This window comes from Phyllobates terribilis, unplaced genomic scaffold, assembly GCF_046119375.1.
Source record: "Phyllobates terribilis strain yellow unplaced genomic scaffold, ASM4611937v1 Scaffold_156__1_contigs__length_4398808, whole genome shotgun sequence".
Classification (NCBI taxonomy): domain Eukaryota; kingdom Metazoa; phylum Chordata; class Amphibia; order Anura; family Dendrobatidae; genus Phyllobates; species Phyllobates terribilis.
In genome coordinates, this window is record NW_027362916.1 from 1876527 (window position 1) to 1898351 (window position 21825).

The 21825-nt window shown below is 40.8% G+C and overlaps 1 protein-coding gene across 1 annotated transcript; it reads left to right on the forward strand.

The window, feature by feature from the left end:
- Window positions 1-1591: 1591 nt before the first annotated feature.
- Window positions 1592-9604, forward strand: LOC141206999 (uncharacterized). The gene is made up of 6 exons (XM_073664357.1): window positions 1592-1663; window positions 1793-1972; window positions 2056-2179; window positions 2263-2360; window positions 2559-2649; window positions 5683-9604. Exons 1-6 carry the CDS (start codon window positions 1592-1594, stop codon window positions 7962-7964), a joined length of 2847 nt encoding a protein of 948 aa, XP_073520458.1. The 3' UTR covers window positions 7965-9604.
- The last annotated feature ends 12221 nt before the right edge of the window (window positions 9605-21825 follow it).

The following is a 21825-nucleotide window of genomic DNA, read 5'->3' on the forward strand; positions in this document are numbered from 1 at the left end:
GTAAAATCTCTTAGCCTCTAATTGGGGGACACAGCTCCCACCCTATTGTCCGTTCCGGGCCGTTGTTATGTTGAGTTCTCATATTGTTTTTCCCTTGAGCTCGTACATAGTTGCCTTCTTATAGGCATGGTTATGTTATCCATGTTACGTTCCTCCTACTGCTTTTGCACAAACTGGAGAAGGCTGATGCCGTCCAGGGGTGTATGCTGCAGAGGAGGAGCCACGGTTAATCTTTTTCAGATTATGCATAGTGGACAGCACATAACACCCAAGGTCCTGTGTCCCCCAATTAGAGGCTAAGAGAAAGAGATTTTACGGTGAGTACACAAAAATCTCCTTTTTACATAAAGTACATTTTTACGGAGAGTTTAATTAGAAATGTTCAAAAATATAAAATTCAAGGATTTTTTTATTAAAAAGATAATAATTGGTTTTATTCTTGGCAGATGACTGTACCAGGAGATCAGAGGGACAGCTGACATCTTTAATTTTTAAATCAGATGATCTTGAGATCACACAAGATACAATTGAAGTGAATGCCATTACTCCAGATATACCATCATCCCTTCACAGCAAAGATCTGTCATCTGATCATTTGAAACAGGTTCTGTCTTCTGATTCATTACCGACTACTAAGGAAAATCAAAGTCACAAAATAAGCATTAAAAACAAATTGCTCCTAAAGCAAAGAAGCCATTTTCATGTTCAGAATATGGAAATAGTTTTTCCCTCGAAAAAGTTTTTTCTTAAATATCAAAGCATTCACACAGCAAAGAATAGATTTTTTTGTTTCAAGTGTGGGAAATTTTTTAACCAGAAATCAAATCTTGTTAATCACCAGAGAATTCACACAGGGGAGAAGCCATTTTCTTGTTCAGAAAGTGGAAAATGTTTTACAGAGAAATCGAGTTTTATCAGACATCAGAGAACTCACACAGGGGAGAAGCCTTTTTCTTGCTCAGAATGTGGAAAATGTTTTAGCCGGAAAACAGATTTGGTTGAGCACCAGAGAACTCACACAGGGGAGAAGCCTTTTTTCTGTTAAGACATGAGATGCCACTTGATAGAAGATTACAGTCCGGGGAAGACGGGAAACATTCATATAAACAACCGGTGGAGATGTAGTCAGTAAAGAACTCTGGTTAAATATGTTTCAAGAGCCGCAGTAGAAGATAAAGATGTCGTCCTCCTCATGAAGTAGTTATTTCTCATGTCACGTGTAATGAATATCTCCTGCAGTATTGCTAATGCCGATTGCAGTGTCGGTAAATGAGACGAGAATTAGCTTTATGGAAGATGAGTCTATGAGAAACGTGTTCAGCTGCAGACTCCAAGGAAGAAACTGCTTGCTGTCTGTGGCCTAAAATATATAGGTTTTATTACTAGATGTAAAGAAGAAAACTAAATACTGTAAAATAATAAATCTCCTCATATGTTTCCCCGTATTATCTCCAGTAATTGTATTATTACACAGGATTTTTATGATGTTACATCGGCTCATCATCTTCTCATTCAGGTCCCTACAATATCAGATCCTCTCAGTGAAGATCTATTAAAGAGAATTTTCCTTATGGACCCATCAAAGATGAATATGGACAGAGACAAGATGGCAGAGAGGATATTACACCTCACCCTAGAGATCCTCTTCCGTCTTACTGGAGAGGTGAGAGATTCTGATGATGTCACATTACATCATTATTATCTATGGAAATAACAGATGGACAGAACTGGAGAGGTGAGGACTCTGGAAATGTCTGTAGTGAGATTTATTAATGTGTCTCTCCATAACCAGGATTACACAGTAGTGAAGAAGACCTCTAGTGAGCGCTGTCAGGACCCTGTGTCTGAGGGATGGGGAAGACCCCTGAGCCAAATCACGGGGCCTCCAAGACACCCCCTGATACATGAGGACATCAATGACCAGAAGATCCTAGAACTCACCTACAAGATGATTGAGCTGCTGAATGGAGAGGTGACACTGCTGGGAATGCTGGGACATTATGCAGTAACACTATGAAGGGATCGGGGGGATGACTGTATCATTGTATGTGTCAGGTTCCTATAAGATGTCAGGATGTCGCTGTCTATTTCTCCATGGAGGAGTGGGAGTATTTAGAAGGACACAAAGATCTGTACAAGGACGTCATGATGGAGGTTCCCCAGCCCCTCACATCACCAGGTAATAGACAGGACTAAATACACACTGCCTATAATTATCTGTATGTAAAGAATGAATTCAGTCCCTGTATGTGTTTCCTCCAGATCTATCCAGTAAGAGGACAACACCAGAGAGATGTCCCCGTCCTCTTCTTCCACAGGACTGTAAACAAGAAGATCCCAATGTTCCTCAGGATCATCAGGTAGATGGAGAGAAGGTGTCATGAGATCTCCCCTATGATGTGTAGAAATCTGTGAAGGTCTTGTGTTCAGTCTTGTTTTATCCACCAGTATTATATATTTTATATTTGTGTAATGAGAACGGTGGAGATGGCAGGATTAGAGCTGATCATAGATGTGACTTCTCCATCTGTTTGTGACTTTTACAATATTTGTTTCAGGGTGAAGATCTGACCCATATTAATACTACAGAGACATATGTGAGGGGTGATGAGCGGTGTAAAGAGGAGATTCCTACATATGACTACCCAGGTGAGTAGTGACCACTAAATGCAGAGAAGTCACAGATTATTCTCAGTCACCGGCTGTGGCTGCTTTATCAGTGGTGTAGTCCGGCCATATCACAATCGTGTGATCACCATTTTGCCGCTAGATCACAACATTCTCCTCCACCCAAAACTGTTCAAATGATTTTGGGCATTTAAAACCCTTTTCCATAGAACTTACAACCTGGAAGATCAACCTACCCCCTGGGATTAGGAGACGCTGACCGTTACCTGCCCAGATCTGTAAACCACAAAGCCAGAAAATCACTTGAAGAAAAATATTATGATGAAAGTGGAGGGTAATGATGCTGTTGGCTTCCTAGATCCCTGATATCTTATTGGATGAATCTACCTTCTCTCCCTTCTGTGCTGCTGAATGTGCTCATATGGTTCCTACAAGACCAGGTCCAGTCTTTCTGGCCGAACGTCACTTTTATGATCGACAGCATTAAATGTGCAGTGAGGAACAAGTGTGAATTTCTGTACAATAACAGCAGAGTTTCCCTTTATCCTGACTTTTCAATTTCTTTTAAAATCGACTAACTTCAAACCAGATTGTGATAAACTATACAGAAAACATTACACCTGTGCCATGATATATCTCTAAGCTAAATATAAGACACCTCAGCTCTGCACTATTATAAAAAGTTCTCTTTGAACATCTAATATTTCTTCTTGAAACTCATCTGACAGAAAATATTTTCCCTTACGATAGTTTAGATTCCCAAGAGCCACCGAGCCCCATACTCCAATTACCCCAGAGAGGTTTCACCACTAGTTACTCACTACTTACTGATGGAGACTGTTGAGTTTGATCATTTCAGTAGATGTGTTATTGCCTATACTCACAGTTTTTGACTTCAGTAATCCTCTGCTTTAACCCCTTCCTGCAGCCAGTTTTGTGTTCCTAATCAGACCCATTTTTCAAATCTGACGTGTGTCACTTTATATGGTGATAACTTTGGAATTCTTCACAAAGGATAATAGGAAACAAATGGACCTTACAAACTTCCAACTACTCTTGAATCCGACAATACTCTATATACGGTTGTACCCTACTGTCTGGGCACATGGCAGGTTAAGAAGGGAAGGAGTGACATTTAGCTATTTGAATGCAGATCTTGCTGGAATAGTTTGCAGACACAATGTATTGGGGACACTGTTCATTGTCACCTGGCAGCTCAAAAGATGGCCACCACAAACAGGCTTGGCACTATCTACTCCATTTTCCAGATCCCAGGGTTTGCCTTGCTCATCATCCTTTAACCCCTCTACATGTATTTGGACTTAGACAGAGACCCCCTACGATTGGGCCACAGTGTTACCTAATGTTCTGTGGTGTGAGATGGAAAGAAGAATAGTCAGGTAGCCGGGTCAGAACATGGAGGTCAGAGAAAATACAAAATCACACAAAAGTAGTCAGTAAACTGGCCGAGGTCACAACAGGACACAAATACACAAACCGGGAGCTGAGCACAGAGGACTGAACCAGAGGAGAACAAGGCTGTATCTGGCAGCTCCCAGCAATATGCTTCCAGCTTTAGTAGGGTGTGGTGCTTTCCAAATGGCTGAAGCAGGGAGCAGATTACTCCAGCTGGACAGCACACACACCCATACTGCCAGACTGGATGGTACTACTGGTCCCAGCAACCCTAATCTTAGTGGCTGGACAGAGCCTGCGCCGCCCAGAGCTTCTGGTTCTGACGTCTCCTCCATCACCAGCGCCACCTGCAGGATGAATAAGGCGGCTCCTGGTGAGAGAAGCAGACGTCGCAGGAGCAGATCCCAGAGGAGATGGGACACACCATTTTCAGAAGTCCTAATGTGACCATATTGCAGAAAACCAGAGCAGTAGAAATCCCCATAAAGTGACTCCATTTTGGAAATTTTAACCCTCAGTGAAATAATCTATAGGAGTAGTGACTATTTTGATTCCCCAGGCACTTTCCGGAAATTAGCACGCAGTGGATGTTGGAGAGTAAAAATGACAAATATATAATTTCATTACCCAACACATAGTGCCCAGATTGTGCTCCAGGAGACACACACCATCAATTAAGTGGGTTCTTCTCACTATGGTAATGCCAAATACACGGAGGCTAAATGTGGTTTAGGCGCACTGCAAGGCTCAGAAGTGAGGGGGAGATCTGACTTTGGGAGATCGGATATTGCTGGATTGGTTTATTGAAGCCATGTTGCTTTTCAAAAGCCCTTGAGCCACTAATAATGTGGAAACCTCTGGTTTTCCATTGACAGATGGTGGACCTGAGTGGGGACTTGTTTTTTGTGAGATGAGTAGAAGTTTTTATTGATATTATTTTTGCCTACATAACATTGTTTGGTGGCTTTTTATTCCATATTTGGGAGGCAGAATGAACAAACAGTTGGACACTACGATCCACTGGTTCATCCTATGAGGTTTTCTATTAGATTGTGAACTGTTATTGTCTTGGTGAATAATGACGGCTAACATAGGGCAAAATTTAAAAAAAATCACAGAAAAAGATACAGCCTTACCAACACCAAATCATATAACAAATGCACTAGCTGGATGCCGCAGACCCCCATGATAAAGGTGGGGGCAGCGCAGGTGCAAAATACTGATGGAGCAACCACTCACAAACCTACCAATTCATGGAGGGTGTGGTTGCCTTGTATTAAAGATGCACACAGATGAAGCTTGCATAGGACGCCAGTCACACGGGTAGGTTTGATGCACAGTGTCTGGCTTAGGATAGTGATGATGCCCATACTATTACATCAGGAAGGCTGCCCAGCACTATATAAGTGCACCCCACATGGACAGACACCCCAGTACACCCAACCAACACTAAAATGCTAATGCATTTGTTATCTGATTTGGTGTTGGTAAGGCTGATTTTTTTCTGTGATATGTTTTCTTGGTAAATAATGATACTTACCAAGTACATTTTTACATAGAGTTTAATTAGGAATATTCAACAATATAAATTTTAAGGATATGTTATTCATAAATAATAATTGGTTTTATTCTTGGCAGATGACTGTACCAGGAGATCAGAGGGACAGCTGACATCTTCAATTTTTAAATCAGATCATCTTGAGATCCCACAGGATACAATTGAAGTGAATGCCATTACTCCAGATATACCATCATCCCTTCACAGCAAAGATCTGTCATCTGATCATTTGAAACAGGTCCTGTCTTCTGATTCATTACCGACTACTAAGGAAGATCAAAGTCACAAAATAAGCATTAAAAAACAAACTGCTCCTAAAGCAAAGAAGCCATTTTCATGTTCAGAATATGGAAATAGTTTTTCCCTCGAAGAGTCTTTTCTTAAACATCAAAGCATTCACACAGCAGAGAATAGATTTTTTTGTTTCAAGTGTGGGAAATTTTTTAACCAGAAATCAGATCTTCTTAATCACCAGCGAAGTCACACAGGGGAGAAGCCATTTTCTTGTTCAGAAAGTGGAAAATGTTTTACAGAGAAATCAAGTTTAATCAAATATCAGAGAACTCACACAGGGGAGAAGCCTTTTTCCTGTTCAGAATGTGGGAAGTGTTTTAACGATGAATCAAATTTTGTTAAGCACCAAAGAACTCACACAGGGGAGAAGCCTTTTTCCTGTTCAGAATGTGGAAAATGTTTTAGCCAGAAATCAGATTTGGTTAATCACCAGAGAACTCACACAGTGGAGATGCTTTTTTCCTGTTCAGAATGTGGAAAATGTTTTAGCCGGAAAATAGATTTGGTTGAGCACCAGAGAATTCACACAGGGGAGAAGCCTTTTTTCTGTTCAGAATGTGGAAAATGTTTTAGCTGGAAATCAGCTTTTCTTAAGCACCAGAGAATTCACACAGGGGAGAAGCCTTTTTCCTGTTCAGAATGTGGAAAATGTTTTAGCCAGAAATCAATTTTGGTTGAGCACAAGAGAAATCATACAGGGGAGAAGCCTTTTTCCTGTTCAGAATGTGGGAAATGTTTTAGCCGGAAATCAGATGTTGTTATACACCAGAGAAATCACACAGGGGAGAAGCCTTTTTTCTGTTCAGAATGTGGAAAATGTTTTAGCTGGAAATCAGCTTTTCTTAAGCACCAGAGAATTCAAACAGGGGAGAAACCTTTTTCCTGTTCAGAATGTGGGAAATGTTTTAGCCGGAAATCAGATTTGGTTAAGCACCAGAGAACTCACACAGGGGAGAAGCCTTTTTCCTGTTCAGAATGTGGAAAATGTTTTAGCCGGAAATCAGATTTGGTTAAGCACCAGAGAATTCACACAGGGGAGAAGCCTTTTTTCTGTTCAGAATGTGGAAAATGTTTTAGCTTGAAATCAGCTTTTCTTAAGCACCAGAGAATTCACACAGGGGAGAAGCCTTTTTCCTGTTCAGAATGTGGGAAATGTTTTAGCCGGAAATCAGATTTGGTTAAGCACCAGAGAATTCACACAGGGGAGAAGCCTTTTGTCTGTTCAGAATGTGGAAAATGTTTTAGCTGGAAATCAGCTTTTCTTAAGCACCAGAGAATTCACACAGGGGAGAAGCCTTTTTCCTGTTCAGAATGTGGGAAATGTTTTAGCCGGAAATCAGATTTGGTTAAGCACCAGAGAATTCACACAGGGGAGATGCTTTTTTCCTGTTCAGAATGTGTAAAATGTTTTAGCCGGAAAATAGATTTGGTTGAGCACCAGAGAATTCACACAGGGGAGAAGCCTTTTTTCTGTTCAGAATGTGGAAAATGTTTTAGCCGGAAATCAGATTTGGTTAAGCACCAGAGAATTCACACAGGGGAGAAGCCTTTTTTCTGTTCAGAATGTGGAAAATGTTTTAGCTGGAAATCAGCTTTTCTTAAGCACCAGAGAATTCACACAGGGGAGAAGCCTTTTTCCTGTTCAGAATGTGGGAAATGTTTTAGCCGGAAATCAGATTTGGTTAAGCACCAGAGAATTCACACAGGGGAGAAGCCTTTTTTCTGTTCAGAATGTGGAAAATGTTTTAGCTGGAAATCAGCTTTTCTTAAGCACCAGAGAATTCACACAGGGGAGAAGCCTTTTTCCTGTTCAGAATGTGGGAAATGTTTTAGCCGGAAATCAGATTTGGTTAGGCACCAGAGAATTCACACAGGGCAGAAGCCTTTTTTCTGTTCAGAATGTGGAAAATGTTTTAGCTGGAAATCAGCTTTTCTTAAGCACCAGAGAATTCACACAGGGGAGAAGCCTTTTTCCTGTTCAGAATGTGGGAAATGTTTTGTGAAGAAATCATCATTTCTTAGTCACCAGAGAACTCACACAGACGAGAAGCCATTTTCATGTTCTTAATGTGGGAAATGTTTTACACGGAAATCAACTCTTAAACTTCAGAGAAGTCACACTGAGGAGAAGCCTTTTTCATTTTTAACCAAAAATTGCATCTTCATAAAGGGGTTGTCCACTACTAGGACAACTCCTCATTCCTCATGTTTGGCCTTGTTAAAATAAATACACTCATACGCACTTCCTGTTCTGGCGCTGTTCCATCGGTGTCACAAATCGCGTTTCCGTAAGGATGTTACATCACACAAGATTGTTACATCACACAATCCTGCTCCCCATCATGGCCTGGACATAGCACCAAGAGAACGCACACACTGAGAGTATTCTCTTCAGACCGTGTTCCTGGGGGAATTATAAGCAATTTACAGCCTCAAACATGACGTCCGATATGGAAAAGAAAGAAGAGATCAGAGGTTAATCTGAGGTTCTCCACCTCCGTCAGCATGTCTGGTATGCAGCGTTTCTTATGGAAGGTCTTATCTTCCTGCTCTGGAGCTATTACTGCCTCACCTCAGCGTGGAAAAAGAAGCAGTCTTAACCCTCATGATGCCAGACAGCTCCAGCCTGTAAGTCCTGCACCAACTTCTCTCAATGTAGGCCTCACAAGAAAACAGCTCCACAAATCTCCCTGTACTCTCACCAAAGCCCCCATGCTGAGCAGTGCTTGCTTCACAGGGACATTTACCCCCCAGCCACAGGTTATTCTGATATGGGGAACAACATAACTTATTTGTATATCAGATTGCGTCTATCCCTACTAAAGAAGATATAGAGCAATATATTCAGAGGCTGGAGACCACATACAATACTGAAATACGTCCCCTCACTTCTATCCTGTCACAGCTTACTGACAAGGTACAGAGATTAGAGGATAATGTCATCCAAGTTAGAGGCCATCATAATGCTCAGAAACTAACACTGGATCTTCACAGCCCGTAAATAAACCATCTGTTTAATATGGTTGATGAGCAATAAATTCACAATAATATCTGGATAAGGGGTATACCTGAAAGCATCAATGCACAAGTGATTATGCCAACACTGCGATCATTATTCAATAATATCCTTGGTGATCCTATTGATAAGGAGGTGGAGATTTATAAGGCGCACCGTACAATAGGCAATCATGGCCCAGATCCTGAGAGTCCAAGGGACATTATCTGTCGCATACATTTTTTCAATGTAAAAGAGGCCATTGTGAGGAAAGCAGAGGAGTTGGATCCTGGTGATTTCAATGGAAAACGCATATAATTGCTCACATATCTATCCTGAATGACACTTGCTAAAAGAAGGGTATTGAAACCACTACTTGATGCCATCCGGGAAAATGGCCTGATGTACTCCTGGGGGTACCCATTCCAGCTGTATATTTTCAAAGATCCAAGCAACATGAGACCTTTCTGTGATGCCCTGGACATTCCCTATATCTGACTGGCCACCTGCTCCACCATTGCCACAGAGAGTTCCAGCACGTCACAGAAGGTGTTCAATGGATCAGGAACTTGATGGTGATGCAGCCAGATGGGAAAGGAACCTGCCAATCATATGAGCTCCTGAAATGAATCTTGTCTTCCCTGATGAGAGACAGTTTGCAGATGCTTACTTCTTTGAGCATATAATTAGATATATCTAAATAGAGCATTAGGTGCCACTCTTCCACTATATAGAATGTCTAAGTTCATATAAGATCTTAGACTGGCATATAAGTTGAGTTCACATGATACTACTGTAATATCAGGCTATATTACTTTACTTGCTTTATATTCCATGGCTCCACCTAATAGGAATCCTAGAACTGAAAGTTTGACTTAGGCTATGTGCCCACGTTGCGGAAATCAAGCAGAAAATTTCTGCTTCATTTCTGCATGTCCTCTCCCGGAAAAACGCATGCGGAATTTCGCAAGTGTTTATCGTGCGTTTTCTACATGCGGAATTGCCTTGCGTTTTTTATTGCATTGCGAAGGCAATTCCGCATGCAGAAACGCAAAAATTAATTGACATGCTGCGGATTTTTGTGCGCATCAAAAACGCTGCAGAAAAATCCGCAGCATGGGCATAGAACTTGCAGATTCTCATTGGGGACCATAGGGTGCAGCTTAACAAGCGTTTTACAAGCGTTTATGCTGCAGAAATTCTGCAGCATATATGCTTGTAAAACGCTACGTGGGCACATACCCTTATGCCTGTAAAAACAACCCCCAGTTAGGGACTTGCATTGGGATCTGCTTGTTTCGCAATTTCCTACTGTTTTGATATATTCATAATCTATACTTCTTAGACACTGAGAGGTAGACGTTACTATCTACCATCTATACTTCTTTTCTCTTAATCTTTCTCTCCTTCCCTCCCCCTTTTTTCATATAATATGGCACAACTCAAAACTTGTTCATTGAATGTCAGAGGACTTAATGTTCCAGAGAAAGGAGCTCAAGTGTTTTATCGTAGCCATAAACAGCACGTACATTTTCTCTTTCTTCAGGAGTCACACTTTAGAGGCGATCATATACTGTACCTCAGATTACTAACAGATATTATTCATCTTGGCGTTCCAGAAAAATGCTGTTTTGAAGTCTAAGGTGCTGAGTATAGGCCGCCACAGATCACTGCCGCGTACTATTGTAGAAACACTGTCTGACACGGAGAGGAGGTTCGTGTTTGTTAAGATCTCCATCTACTCCAAAATTATGACTTTGGCGAACTGCTATCTCCCTAATTGTGACCAAATTAAGACATGTCGTTATTACTTAAACAAACTAAAATATTTTGCGGAGGACCTTATCATTGGAGGTGACTTTAATTTTGTCTTGGATCCTTCTTTAGACGCGTCCCTGGGCTGGAGTCACCAATCTAAAACACAAACAAAAGCTTTGCTAATTGTGCTTTGGTCTCAACTGGTCGATGTATGGAGGATACTACATCCAGACATAAAGGATTTTACCTATTATTCTCCTTTGCACAATATGCATAGCCATATAGTCCTTTTCTTAATTAGCCGTCACTTGCCTACATGGCAACCTACATCTCAGGTAGGAACTGCTGTATTTTCAGATCATGCTCCTGTATATTGTAACTAGCTATTGAACCCGTTCTATGCCCGGGTGGCGAGCATTTTTATTGGTATATGGTCTCCCATGCTGGTATGTGCTGCCCCCCTCCTGGTATTTCTGCTGCCCCCATCTTGTCCCCACCATCCCATCCTGGTATGCATGGCACCCCTCATCCCCATCCTGATATGCATGGCACCCCTCATCCCCATCCTGGTATGCATGACACCCCTCATTCCCAATCCTGGTATGCATGGCACCCCTCACCCCCAATCCTGGTATGCATGGCACCCCTCATCCCCAATCCTTGTATGCATGGCACCCCTCATTCCCAATCTTGGTATGCATGGCACCCCTCATCCCCAATCCTGGTATGCATGGCACCCCTCATCCCCAATCTTGGTATGCATGGCACCTCTCATTCCAAATCTGGTATACATTGCACCCCTCATCCCAATCCTGGTATGTATGGTACCCAATCCCTCATCCTGGTATGCATGGCACTACTACTCCCCCAATCCTGGTATGCATGGCACCCCATCCCTCATCCTGGTATGCATGGTACCCCTCATCCCTATCCAGGTATGTATGGCAACCCTCATCCCCCAATCCTGGTATGCATGGCACCCCTGATTCCAAATCTGGTATACATTGCACCCCTTATTCCAATCCTGGTATGTATGTTACCCAATCCCTCATCCTGGTATAGATGGCACCACTCATCCCCCAATCCTGGTATGCATGGCACCCCATCCCTCATCCTGGTATACATGGCACCCCTCATCCCAATTCTGGTATGTATGGCCTCATCCCAGAAACCTGGTATGCATGGCACCCAATCCCTTATCCTGGTATGCAATTCACGCTTCATCCCCAATCCTGGTATATATGGCTCCCTCATCCCTATCCTGGTATGCATGGCACCCCATCCCCTATCCTGGTACGTATGGCAACCCTCATCCCTATACTGGTATGCATGGTACCCCTCATCCCTATTCTGGTATGCATGGTACCCTTCATCCTGGTATGCATGACACCCCATCCCTCATCCTGGTATACATGGCACCCCTCATCCCAATTCTGGTATGTATGGCTTCCTCATCCCAGAAACCTGGTATGCATGGCACCCAATCCCTCATACTGGTATGCATGGCACCCCTCACCCCCAATCCTGGTATGCATGGCACCCCTCATCCCCAATCCTGGTATGCATGGCACTCCTCATCCCCAATCTTGGTATGCATGGCACCCCTCATCCCCAATCCTGTTATGCATGGCACCCCTCATCCCCAATCTTGGTATGCATGGCACCTCTCATTCCAAATCTGGTATACATTGCACCCCTCATCCCAATCCTGGTATGTATGGCACTACTACTCCCCCAATCCTGGTATGCATGGCACCCCATCCCTCATCCTGGTATGCATGGTACCCCTCATCTCTATCCTAGTATGTATGGCACCCCTCATCCCCCAATCCTGGTATGTATGGCCTCCTCATCCCCCAATCCTGGTATGCATGGCACCCCTGATTCCAATCCTGGTATGTATGTTACCCAATCCCTCATCCTGGTATGCATGGCACCACTCATCCCCCAATCCTGGTATGCATGACACCCCATCCCTCATCCTGGTATGCATGGTGCCCCTCATTCCTATCCTGGTATGCTTGGTACCCCTCATCCCTATTCTGGTATGTATGGTACCTCTCATCCTGGTATGCATGGCACCCCATCCCTCATCCTGGTATACATGGCACCCCTCATCCCAATTCTGGTATGTATAACCTCATCCCAGAAACCTGGTATGCATGGCACCCAATCCCTTATCCTGGTATGCAATTCACGCTTCATCCCCAATCCTGGTATATATGGCTCCCTCATCCCTATCCTGGTATGCATGGCACCCCATCCCCTATCCTGGTACGTATGGCAACCCTCATCCCTATACTGGTATGCATGGTACCCCTCATCCCTATTCTGGTATGCATGGTACCCTTCATCCTGGTATGCATGACACCCCATCCCTCATCCTGGTATACATGGCACCCCTCATCCCAATTCTGGTATGTATGGATTCCTCATCCCAGAAACCTGGTATGCATGGCACGCCTCATCCCCAATCATGGTATATATGGCTTCCTCATCCCTATCCTGGTATGCATGGCACCCCATCCCCTATCCTGGTATGTATGGCACCCCTCATCCCTATACTGGTATGCATGGCACCCCTCATCCCTATACTGGTATGCATGGTACCCCTCATCCTTATTCTGGTATGCATGGTACCCTTCATCCTAGTATGCATGGTACCCCCCGCATTCCTATCCTGGTATGTATGGTACCCCTCATCCCTATCCTGGTATTCATGGTTCCCCATCCCTATCCTGGTATTCATGATACCCCGCATTCCTATCCTGGTATGCATTGCACTCCATCCCTCATTCTGGTATGCATGGTACCCCGCATTCCTGTCCTGGTATGTAGGGTACCCCTCGTCCCTATCCTAGTATTCATGGTACCTGTTAAATAATTAATAGTGGATATTCATTTTATTCTCAAATTTTGAGTTCTATGCATCAGCCATCGTGTCTAGTTGACATGCGCTATTTGTGTGTATATTTTTAGTTCACTACCATATGTAGAACAGGTGTGCCATACGACTGGCTATAAAAGCCCATGGTACAGAAAAGGGGGGCTCTCTTGCTCTTCCCACCCCACAAGACACAAGAATCTTCATGCTGAGAAGCAGCTGACGTAGGCCTGGACACGTGCTGGACAAAGACGTGATTTACCAGCCAGGATCCAAGGAAAGATGGGTGAATCTTAACAATTAAGCTAATTATGGACAAATGGACAATTACTTTTTAACTAATTATTGTATGTACCTGCTGCAATCTGATTCTATTTAATGGACAATCCAAGAATAAATAGATACATTTTTTTATAAGAATATCGTGATATTGATACTTTGAGAAGTCCTCAGTAGAAAAAATAATACAGAAAGAGTATTATTTTACAATGGTGAGCCAGCCAGTCCTGTTTTTTCGTTTTTTTTTAAAAGTGAATTTCCTTTTTTGAACAAAGGGGGGTATTCCTGACGAGTTGAACAGCTGTTGTTCATGTGTCAGTAAATTCACTAATTTGTCACAAGAAGCAGAAAGGAACCTACAGACTGAGGACTAACAGGAAGCAGAGGTACTAACAAGGAACAGAATCACACAGGAAAAGAATCAGACGAACTGAAGACAGGACGTGCTGATAAAGAGAAGCTAAGGAATCTTAAGGTAAGCAAAATATGGATATAATTTCTTCTTTTGCTAAACAAAGTAATATTAATTTCAAAATTAATGTAGGAAATGACTTAGACTTTTTGTGGCTCAGTTTATACAAAGAATGTGAATTGCAGAATTTACAGTTAACTTCTAAATTGGTAAATAGAGACAAACAGAAATTGCGGAATATTCTACATCTTGTACATGTATTTCATAATTTTGTACTTGAAAGTTCTAAGCAGGAAAATAGTGTAGAAATAGTGTCAGATAGTGACAATGATTCTGACTGTAATGTGGAAAATGAACAAGAAGTAAGACACGTGTCTGTAACTGAAGGTGACCTTGGGTCTGACCAAGTGACGGACATACAGAAACCTGACATGGGAGGAGACATGACTGATATACGAGAAACCGACATACTAGGTGATGTGGGAGGAGACGTGAGTGACGTAGGAGGAACGGACGTACAAGAGCCACTAAAAATATCAGAGAATTCAGGAATTACCCAGGCTCAACTACAAATTAAAATGAGGAAAAATTTGCTGAAATTATACAAAATCATGCCAAAATATGATGTCAAAATCCATGCCTGTAGAAATTCAGAGACATTTGAGAGCTTTTCTGATAAGTTTGATTTATCCAATGAGGAGAGGAATCAATTATTTAAAATATGGATTCCTGTGACATTGTCCAGATGTTACTCTCCTAATGGATGGGAAAATGATTCGGACAGGTAAAAATATTTGATTTACTGTGTCACAAAGGATTTTCCCAACATAGAAGATCTGCAGAAACTAAGGATTGGTAGGAAGGAATGTACATATACATTCATGTCCATATTTGAACGGTTGTACAAAGCTCTCATCAAAAATGGAAAAGTACAACAAATGATAACAACTTTTGTACAAAAATTCAAATTCCTAGATCCAGTTTCCCAAGTTATGACATCACAAAAAAATTCATTATTTGAATGTGCTCAGTTGCTGGATTTTGTTAGAAAACATGAAAATCGTGAAAAGAAAATAAATCAAGTTAAATTTATAAAACCAGAAAAGGTAAATTCTTACCAAAAGCCAATATCAAACTCTCCTAGACTGAGTCATCCCCAAAGTGAACTCTATCGAATACGCAGGAGATTTCATATCTGTTATAAGCCATATCAGCCAGTGCAAAGGTCCATCTCTTCACAGAAAGAGTTAAAAATGCAAAGCTATGACTTTTCCCTAAGAAAGAAAATGGCCGAAATAGACGGACAGAGTCAGGTGAGACGACCAGGTGAGAGTGACGTCATGGAATGTGGACAGAAGGACAGGCAGTTCTCTGAGGTTTTGAAGGATAGAAAAATGTCTTTCCTAAATAGGGCGTTCCTGGAGCTATTTGAGAGAGACAGAAGATTTGGTTTAGGGAGTGGCTAAGAAAAAACTGTAATTATAATGTAGCATAGAAGTGTTACAATGTCTTAATATTTATTTATAATCTTATACAGTAAAATTGTAGTTACATAGTTTCTAATAGTTCATATATATATGAGTCCTGAGGAGATAATTTGCATATTCCCACTGCATTTTGGGGTAAGTGAAGAGTCTCCGCGAGCTCAAAGAACACTGGATTTTGGCTGTTGGAGCTGAAAAGAGGACATCGGTAAACCAGGGGAGGAGTCCTGAGGAGATAATTTGCATATTCCCACTGCATTTTGGGGTAAGTGAAGAGTCTCCGCGAGCTCAAAGAACACTGGATTTTGGCTGTTGGAGCTGAAAAGAGGACATCGGTAAACCAGGGGAGGAGTCCTGAGGAGATAATTTGCATATTCCCACTGCATTTTGGGGTAAGTGAAGAGTCTCCGCGAGCTCAAAGAACACTGGATTTTGGCTGTTGGAGCTGAAAAGAGGACATCAGTAAACCAGGGGAGGAGTCCTGAGGAGATAATTTGCATATTCCCACTGCATTTTGGGGTAAGTGAACAGTCTCCGCGAGCTCAAAGAACACTGGATTTTGGCTGTTGGAGCTGAAAAGAGGACATCGGTAAACCAGGGGAGGAGTCCTGAGGAGATAATTTGCATATTCCCACTGCATTTTGGGGTAAGTGAAGAGTCTCCGCGAGCTCAAAGAACACTGGATTTTGGCTGTTGGAGCTGAAAAGAGGACATCGGTAAACCGCGCGCCTGCCGGTTGTGCGCATTTTGAAGCTTTTTTTTAAATGCAAGCTTGTGTCCCTGTTGGAGGAAAAGTTGCGAAATCTAGAAGAGAGGTTAACTACCTTGAAAATCATTAAGGAAGGTGAAGAGTTCTTAGACAGAGCAGAATTATCTCTTCATGATTCAGAAAGAGAAGAAATTCGAACTGCACCTGACGAAACAGAGGAATGGAAGCATGTGACCCACAGAAGCAGGAGGATCGAGAGGCAGTCAGCACCCATACTGCTCAGGAACCAGTACCAGGCTCTCACACAGGAGAACCATGAAGAAATACAGCAAGATAAGACTTTGCCAGCAATGAATAACCTTGTAAGCCCTCAGAATCCTCCTGGATGGAGAAAGAAGAATGTTGTGAAGAAAAAACGGAGAGTGGTGGTCATGGGGGATTCCCTGTTAAGAGGAACAGAGGCCGCTATCTGCAGACCAGACATAACCTCAAGAGAAATGTGCTGTCTTCCAGGAGCAAAAATTAAAGATGTGTCTGACAGGATATCAAGACTCTTCAGACCTACAGATCACTACCCATTCCTGCTAATACATGTGGGGACAAATGACACCGCAAGAAAGGACCTGGAAACCATCTGCAGTGACTTTGAAGACTTAGGCAAGAAAGTGAAAGAATTGGGAGCGCAGGTGGTCTTCTCATCCATCCTCCCAGTGGATGGCCATGGAACAATGAGGTGGAATAAGATTCTACAGGTGAACAACTGGCTACGTCGATGGTGCCGTCAACAAGGATTTGGATTTCTGGATCACGGAATGAATTACCTATACGATGGACTACTTGCTAGAGATGGGGTGCACCTTACGAAGACTGGAAAACATGTATTTGGAAGTCGCCTTGCTACACTCATCAGAAGAGCTTTAAACTAGAACAATGTGGGAAGGGAAGCAAAAGGCCAGAAAAAGCCATACAGCTGACAAATACTATTGAGATCTCTGCTACTGGAAGTGGAAAAGAAGAACAAAGACAAAAAAATCTAAATAATAAAAATATGGGAGGAAGAGAAACCAATCACAAACTAAAATGTTTTTATACAAATGCACAAAGCATGGGCAACAAACAAGGAGAATTGGAACTACTAATGCAGGAAAAGGAATATGATGTCATTGGAATCACTGAAACTTGGTGGGACGATACACATGATTGGAATAAAAGGCTAAAAGGATACAACTTATTTGCAAGAAACAGACTTGATAAGCGAGGAGGAGGTGTTGCATTGTATGTTAGAAAAGCGTATATCTGCACAGAGATTGAAGCTTCAGAGACTGGGAGTTCTGTGGAAACTGTTTGGGTAAGAATACAAGGAGAGAACAACGGAAAGGACACCATTGTAGGCATTTACTACAGGCCACCTGGGCAAGCTGAAGATATGGATGAACTCTTTATGTATCAAATGACCAAGTTCTCCAAAAAATATGACGTAGTGGTCATGGGAGATTTCAACTATCCAGACATTTATTGGGAATCTCTCTCAAGTAAAACTAACAGGTCAAGCAAATTCTTATCCTCTCTTGCTGACAACTTTATCTTCCAAAAGGTAGGGGAGAAAACAAGGGGATCTGCTACTTTGGATCTAATCCTTATAAACAGGGAGGAAATGGTTGAGGAGGTAAAGGTGGCTGGGACCCTAGGAGGCAGCGATCATGCTATTATAGAATTTTGGATAACTAGAGGAGGAAGACATGTGAAGACTCAAACTTCAAGGTTAGATTTTAGAAAGGCAGATTTTAAGAGACTCAGAAAGAGAATAGGAGTGATCCAATGGCTGGATGTCCTTAAGGACAAAAATGTCCAGGAAGGATGGGAAATTTTTAAAAATGAGATTCTCAAAGCACAATCGTTAACAATCCCGAAAAGTAGGAAGAATGGGAAGCATTTAAGGAAACCAGGATGGATGAACACAGAACTTAAACACATGCTAAAAAGAAAGAAAGAAATGTTTATTAAATGGAAAGAGGGAGGCATATCTAAAGAAGATTATAATGCAGTCTGCAGATCCTGTAGGGCACGTATCAGGTTAGCTAAAGCTGACAATGAATTAAGGCTTGCAAGAGATGTCAAAAGCAATAAAAAAGGATTTTGGGGGTATGTCAAAAGTAAAAGAAAAGTCAAAGATGCTATAGGATTTTTACAGGATGAAAATGGAGAAATGGTAAGAGAGGATGTTGAGAAGGCCGAACTTTTTAATTCCTATTTTGCATCTGTTTTCTCTCAGAAAGAAAATGTAACATCAACTGATCTTCACTGTCCTTTTAAAGGAATAGAGGAATCCAAGTTATCAGTAAACAGAAAGATTGTGAGGGAATATTTAGCTAACATAAATGAGTTCAAGTCTCCAGGTCCAGATGAATTACACCCCAGAGTACTGAAGGAGATTGTAGAAGAAATTTTAGAACCACTCTCCATAATCTTTGAAAATTCTTGGAGAACAGGAGAAGTCCCAGAAGACTGGAGAAGAGCAAATGTTGTTCCTATCTTCAAAAAGGGGAAGAAGGTGGACCCAGGGAACTATAGGCCGGTGAGTCTGACTTCTATACCAGGAAAGATCTTTGAACAAATTATTAACCACATGTATGTAAGTACATGGATAAGAATGAAGTGATTAACCAGAGTCAGCATGGGTTTGTAACTAACAAGTCATGTCAGACTAACTTAATTTCCTTCTATGACAGAATCACTGACTGGGTGGATCAGGGAAATGCTGTAGATATAGTATATCTTGACTTCAGCAAAGCATTTGACAAAGTATCTCACATCATCCTTATTGAAAAAATGACCAAGTATGCAATGGACCAGGCAACTGTTAGGTGGATTCATAACTGGCTTAGTGATCGGACTCAAAGGGTGGTTGTAAATGGCTTCACATCCAGCTGGATGAATGTCTCAAGTGGGGTACCACAGGGCTCCGTCCTGGGACCTGTATTGTTCAACATCTTTATCAATGATTTAGATGAAGGAATTGAGGGTAAACTGATTAAATTTGCTGATGACACAAAGCTAGGAGGGATAGCTAATACTAGAGAAGAGAGAGAGAGGATTCAAAAAGACCTAAATAAACTGGAGCAGTGGGCAGCAACCAACAGAATGGTTTTTAACAGGGAAAAATGCAAAGTACTACATCTGGGCAATAAAAATGAAAAAAGCATATACAGAATGGGAGGAATAGAGCTAAGCAACAGTACATGTGAAAAAGACTTAGGTATACTAATAGATCATAGACTGAACATGAGTCAACAGTGTGATGCAGCAGCAAAAAAGGCAAATACAATTCTGGGATGTATTAACAGAAGCATACAGTCTAGATCACGTGAAGTCATTATCGGTCTTTACTCCTCTTTGGTCAGACCTCATCTGGAATACTGTGTACAGTTTTGGGCACCACATTTTAAAAAAGACATAGACAAACTGGAGCAAGTTCAGAGAAGAGCGACCAGAATGGTGACTGGTCTGCAAACCATGTCCTATGAGGAACGGTTGCAGGATTTGGGAATGTTTAGCTTGCAAAAAAGAAGACTGAGAGGAGACTTAATAGCTGTCTACAAATATGTCAAGGGCTGTCACATTGTAGAAGGATCATCTTTATTCTCATTTGCACAAGGAAAGACTAGAAGCAATGGGATGAAACTAAATGGGAGGAGACACAGATTAGATATTAGAAAAAACTTTTTGACAGTTAGGGTGATTAATGAGTGGAACAGGCTGCCACGAGAGGTGGTGAGTTCCCCTTCAATGGACGTCTTCAAACAGAGGCTGGACAGACATCTGTCTGAGATGATCTAGTGAATCCTGCTTTGAGCAGGGGGTTGGACCAGATGACCCAGGAGGTCCCTTCCAACTCTACCATTCTATGATTCTATGATATATATATACACTTGTCTAAGTAGAGATTGTGTATAATTGTATATATATATATTTATAAAAAAAAATATATATATATATATTAATTAATAAATTAGAACTTCATATATAAATTTAAGTAACAATATTTTGAATTACATTAGAACCAACCAATATATGTATAAGATATTTAAATAATTCTGTTTCTGTATGAATTTGATATTTTATTTTACTTTCTTATATTTCCTTAGAGGTTTCATTCCAAAGCAGGATTTGATCAAACAACTCTAAAATGGATTTATTTCTTTATTCACACAGGAAGTGGAAAAATTGCATGATTTTATGTGTATAACATTTTAAAATAATAACTAGTTAATTATTATGTGTAACATTAATTAATTAATATTTTCTATGCATGAAGTGTTTATTTTATAACAAGTAGCTTTACAGCATGACGTGTGACAGCTGCGGCCTTTGAACTTTGAGCTAATAGTGTAGATCCCATTCATTCTATTTCCAGCTGATGTAACTTAAGACCGGGCAGCCAGTGAAAAAAGAATCTATAACAAGAGGTTTTTCAAGTGTCTGAAATTCCAGTGACTTACTCTCATATTATATAATATGTACTTGGGGAATATTCAAAGAAATATTAAGATATTTAATTGATATGACAATGCGCATTAATAAATTGGGATACAACAATTTTGGGTTAAATATATATATATCTAAAACTTCATATGTGGAATGTTTGAGTTGAACAGATCTGTGAATGTGACAGATGAGTAAATCAGCAGCTGCTAAGTGTGATTGATGTGACAGAGGCCTCGTACGTTTGTATGTTTGGAAAAAAAAAGAACGTTTCTTTATGTGAAGGTACAAAAATATATTTAATTCTGAGAAAAATTATAATACATAATTAGGTATTATCTACATAATATATATATTTCTATATTTCTTTAATAATTATTATTTCTTGATTTAACTAATAGTGGATAAGAGCAACCACACATCAAAATGGTTTACAAAGCAAATTTACATTTACAATAATTTTTCCACATGATAATATTCTTGAATAACTATGATATTATTTTTAATGGTAACCTAAATAGGTGCACACCTCTCTTTAGACAAATCTATGCTACTCATCGATATGAAATTTATGCACAATATTTCTAGAAGAATAATTATTTTTAATTTGGTTCTGATATATAAATTATTTTATAAAATAATATTTTTTGGTATTAAGGGGGAAAATGTGTTTTTGATCCTGATTACATAATCACTTTTGATCAATACTTATTTTTTACACATTTTAATAAAGAAGAAACAATAATAAGGTACAATGATATAATTAAGAAGGGTGTTACATGCAAAGTTGCATAGTTTAATATTTTTTGGTGATACAAGGTTATGACAAATATGAAATCATCCAGATAATGGAAATATAAGGGTATTTTTTATGGAGAATATAATTACTCTGCATTTGTCATTAAAATTTAAAGGCCTTATTTTTA

What these genes read in the sequence shown, in the direction of transcription:
- LOC141206999 (XM_073664357.1), top strand. Translation starts at nt 1,592, where the DNA reads ATGGACAGAGACAAGATGGCAGAGAGGATATTACACCTCACCCTAGAG. An exon ending in ATGTTCCTCAGGATCATCAG is followed by an intron (nt 2,361 to 2,558) that starts GTAGATGGAGAG and finishes TATTTGTTTCAG; the next exon opens with GGTGAAGATCTGACCCATAT. An exon ending in TCCTACATATGACTACCCAG is followed by an intron (nt 2,650 to 5,682) that starts GTGAGTAGTGAC and finishes TATTCTTGGCAG; the next exon opens with ATGACTGTACCAGGAGATCA.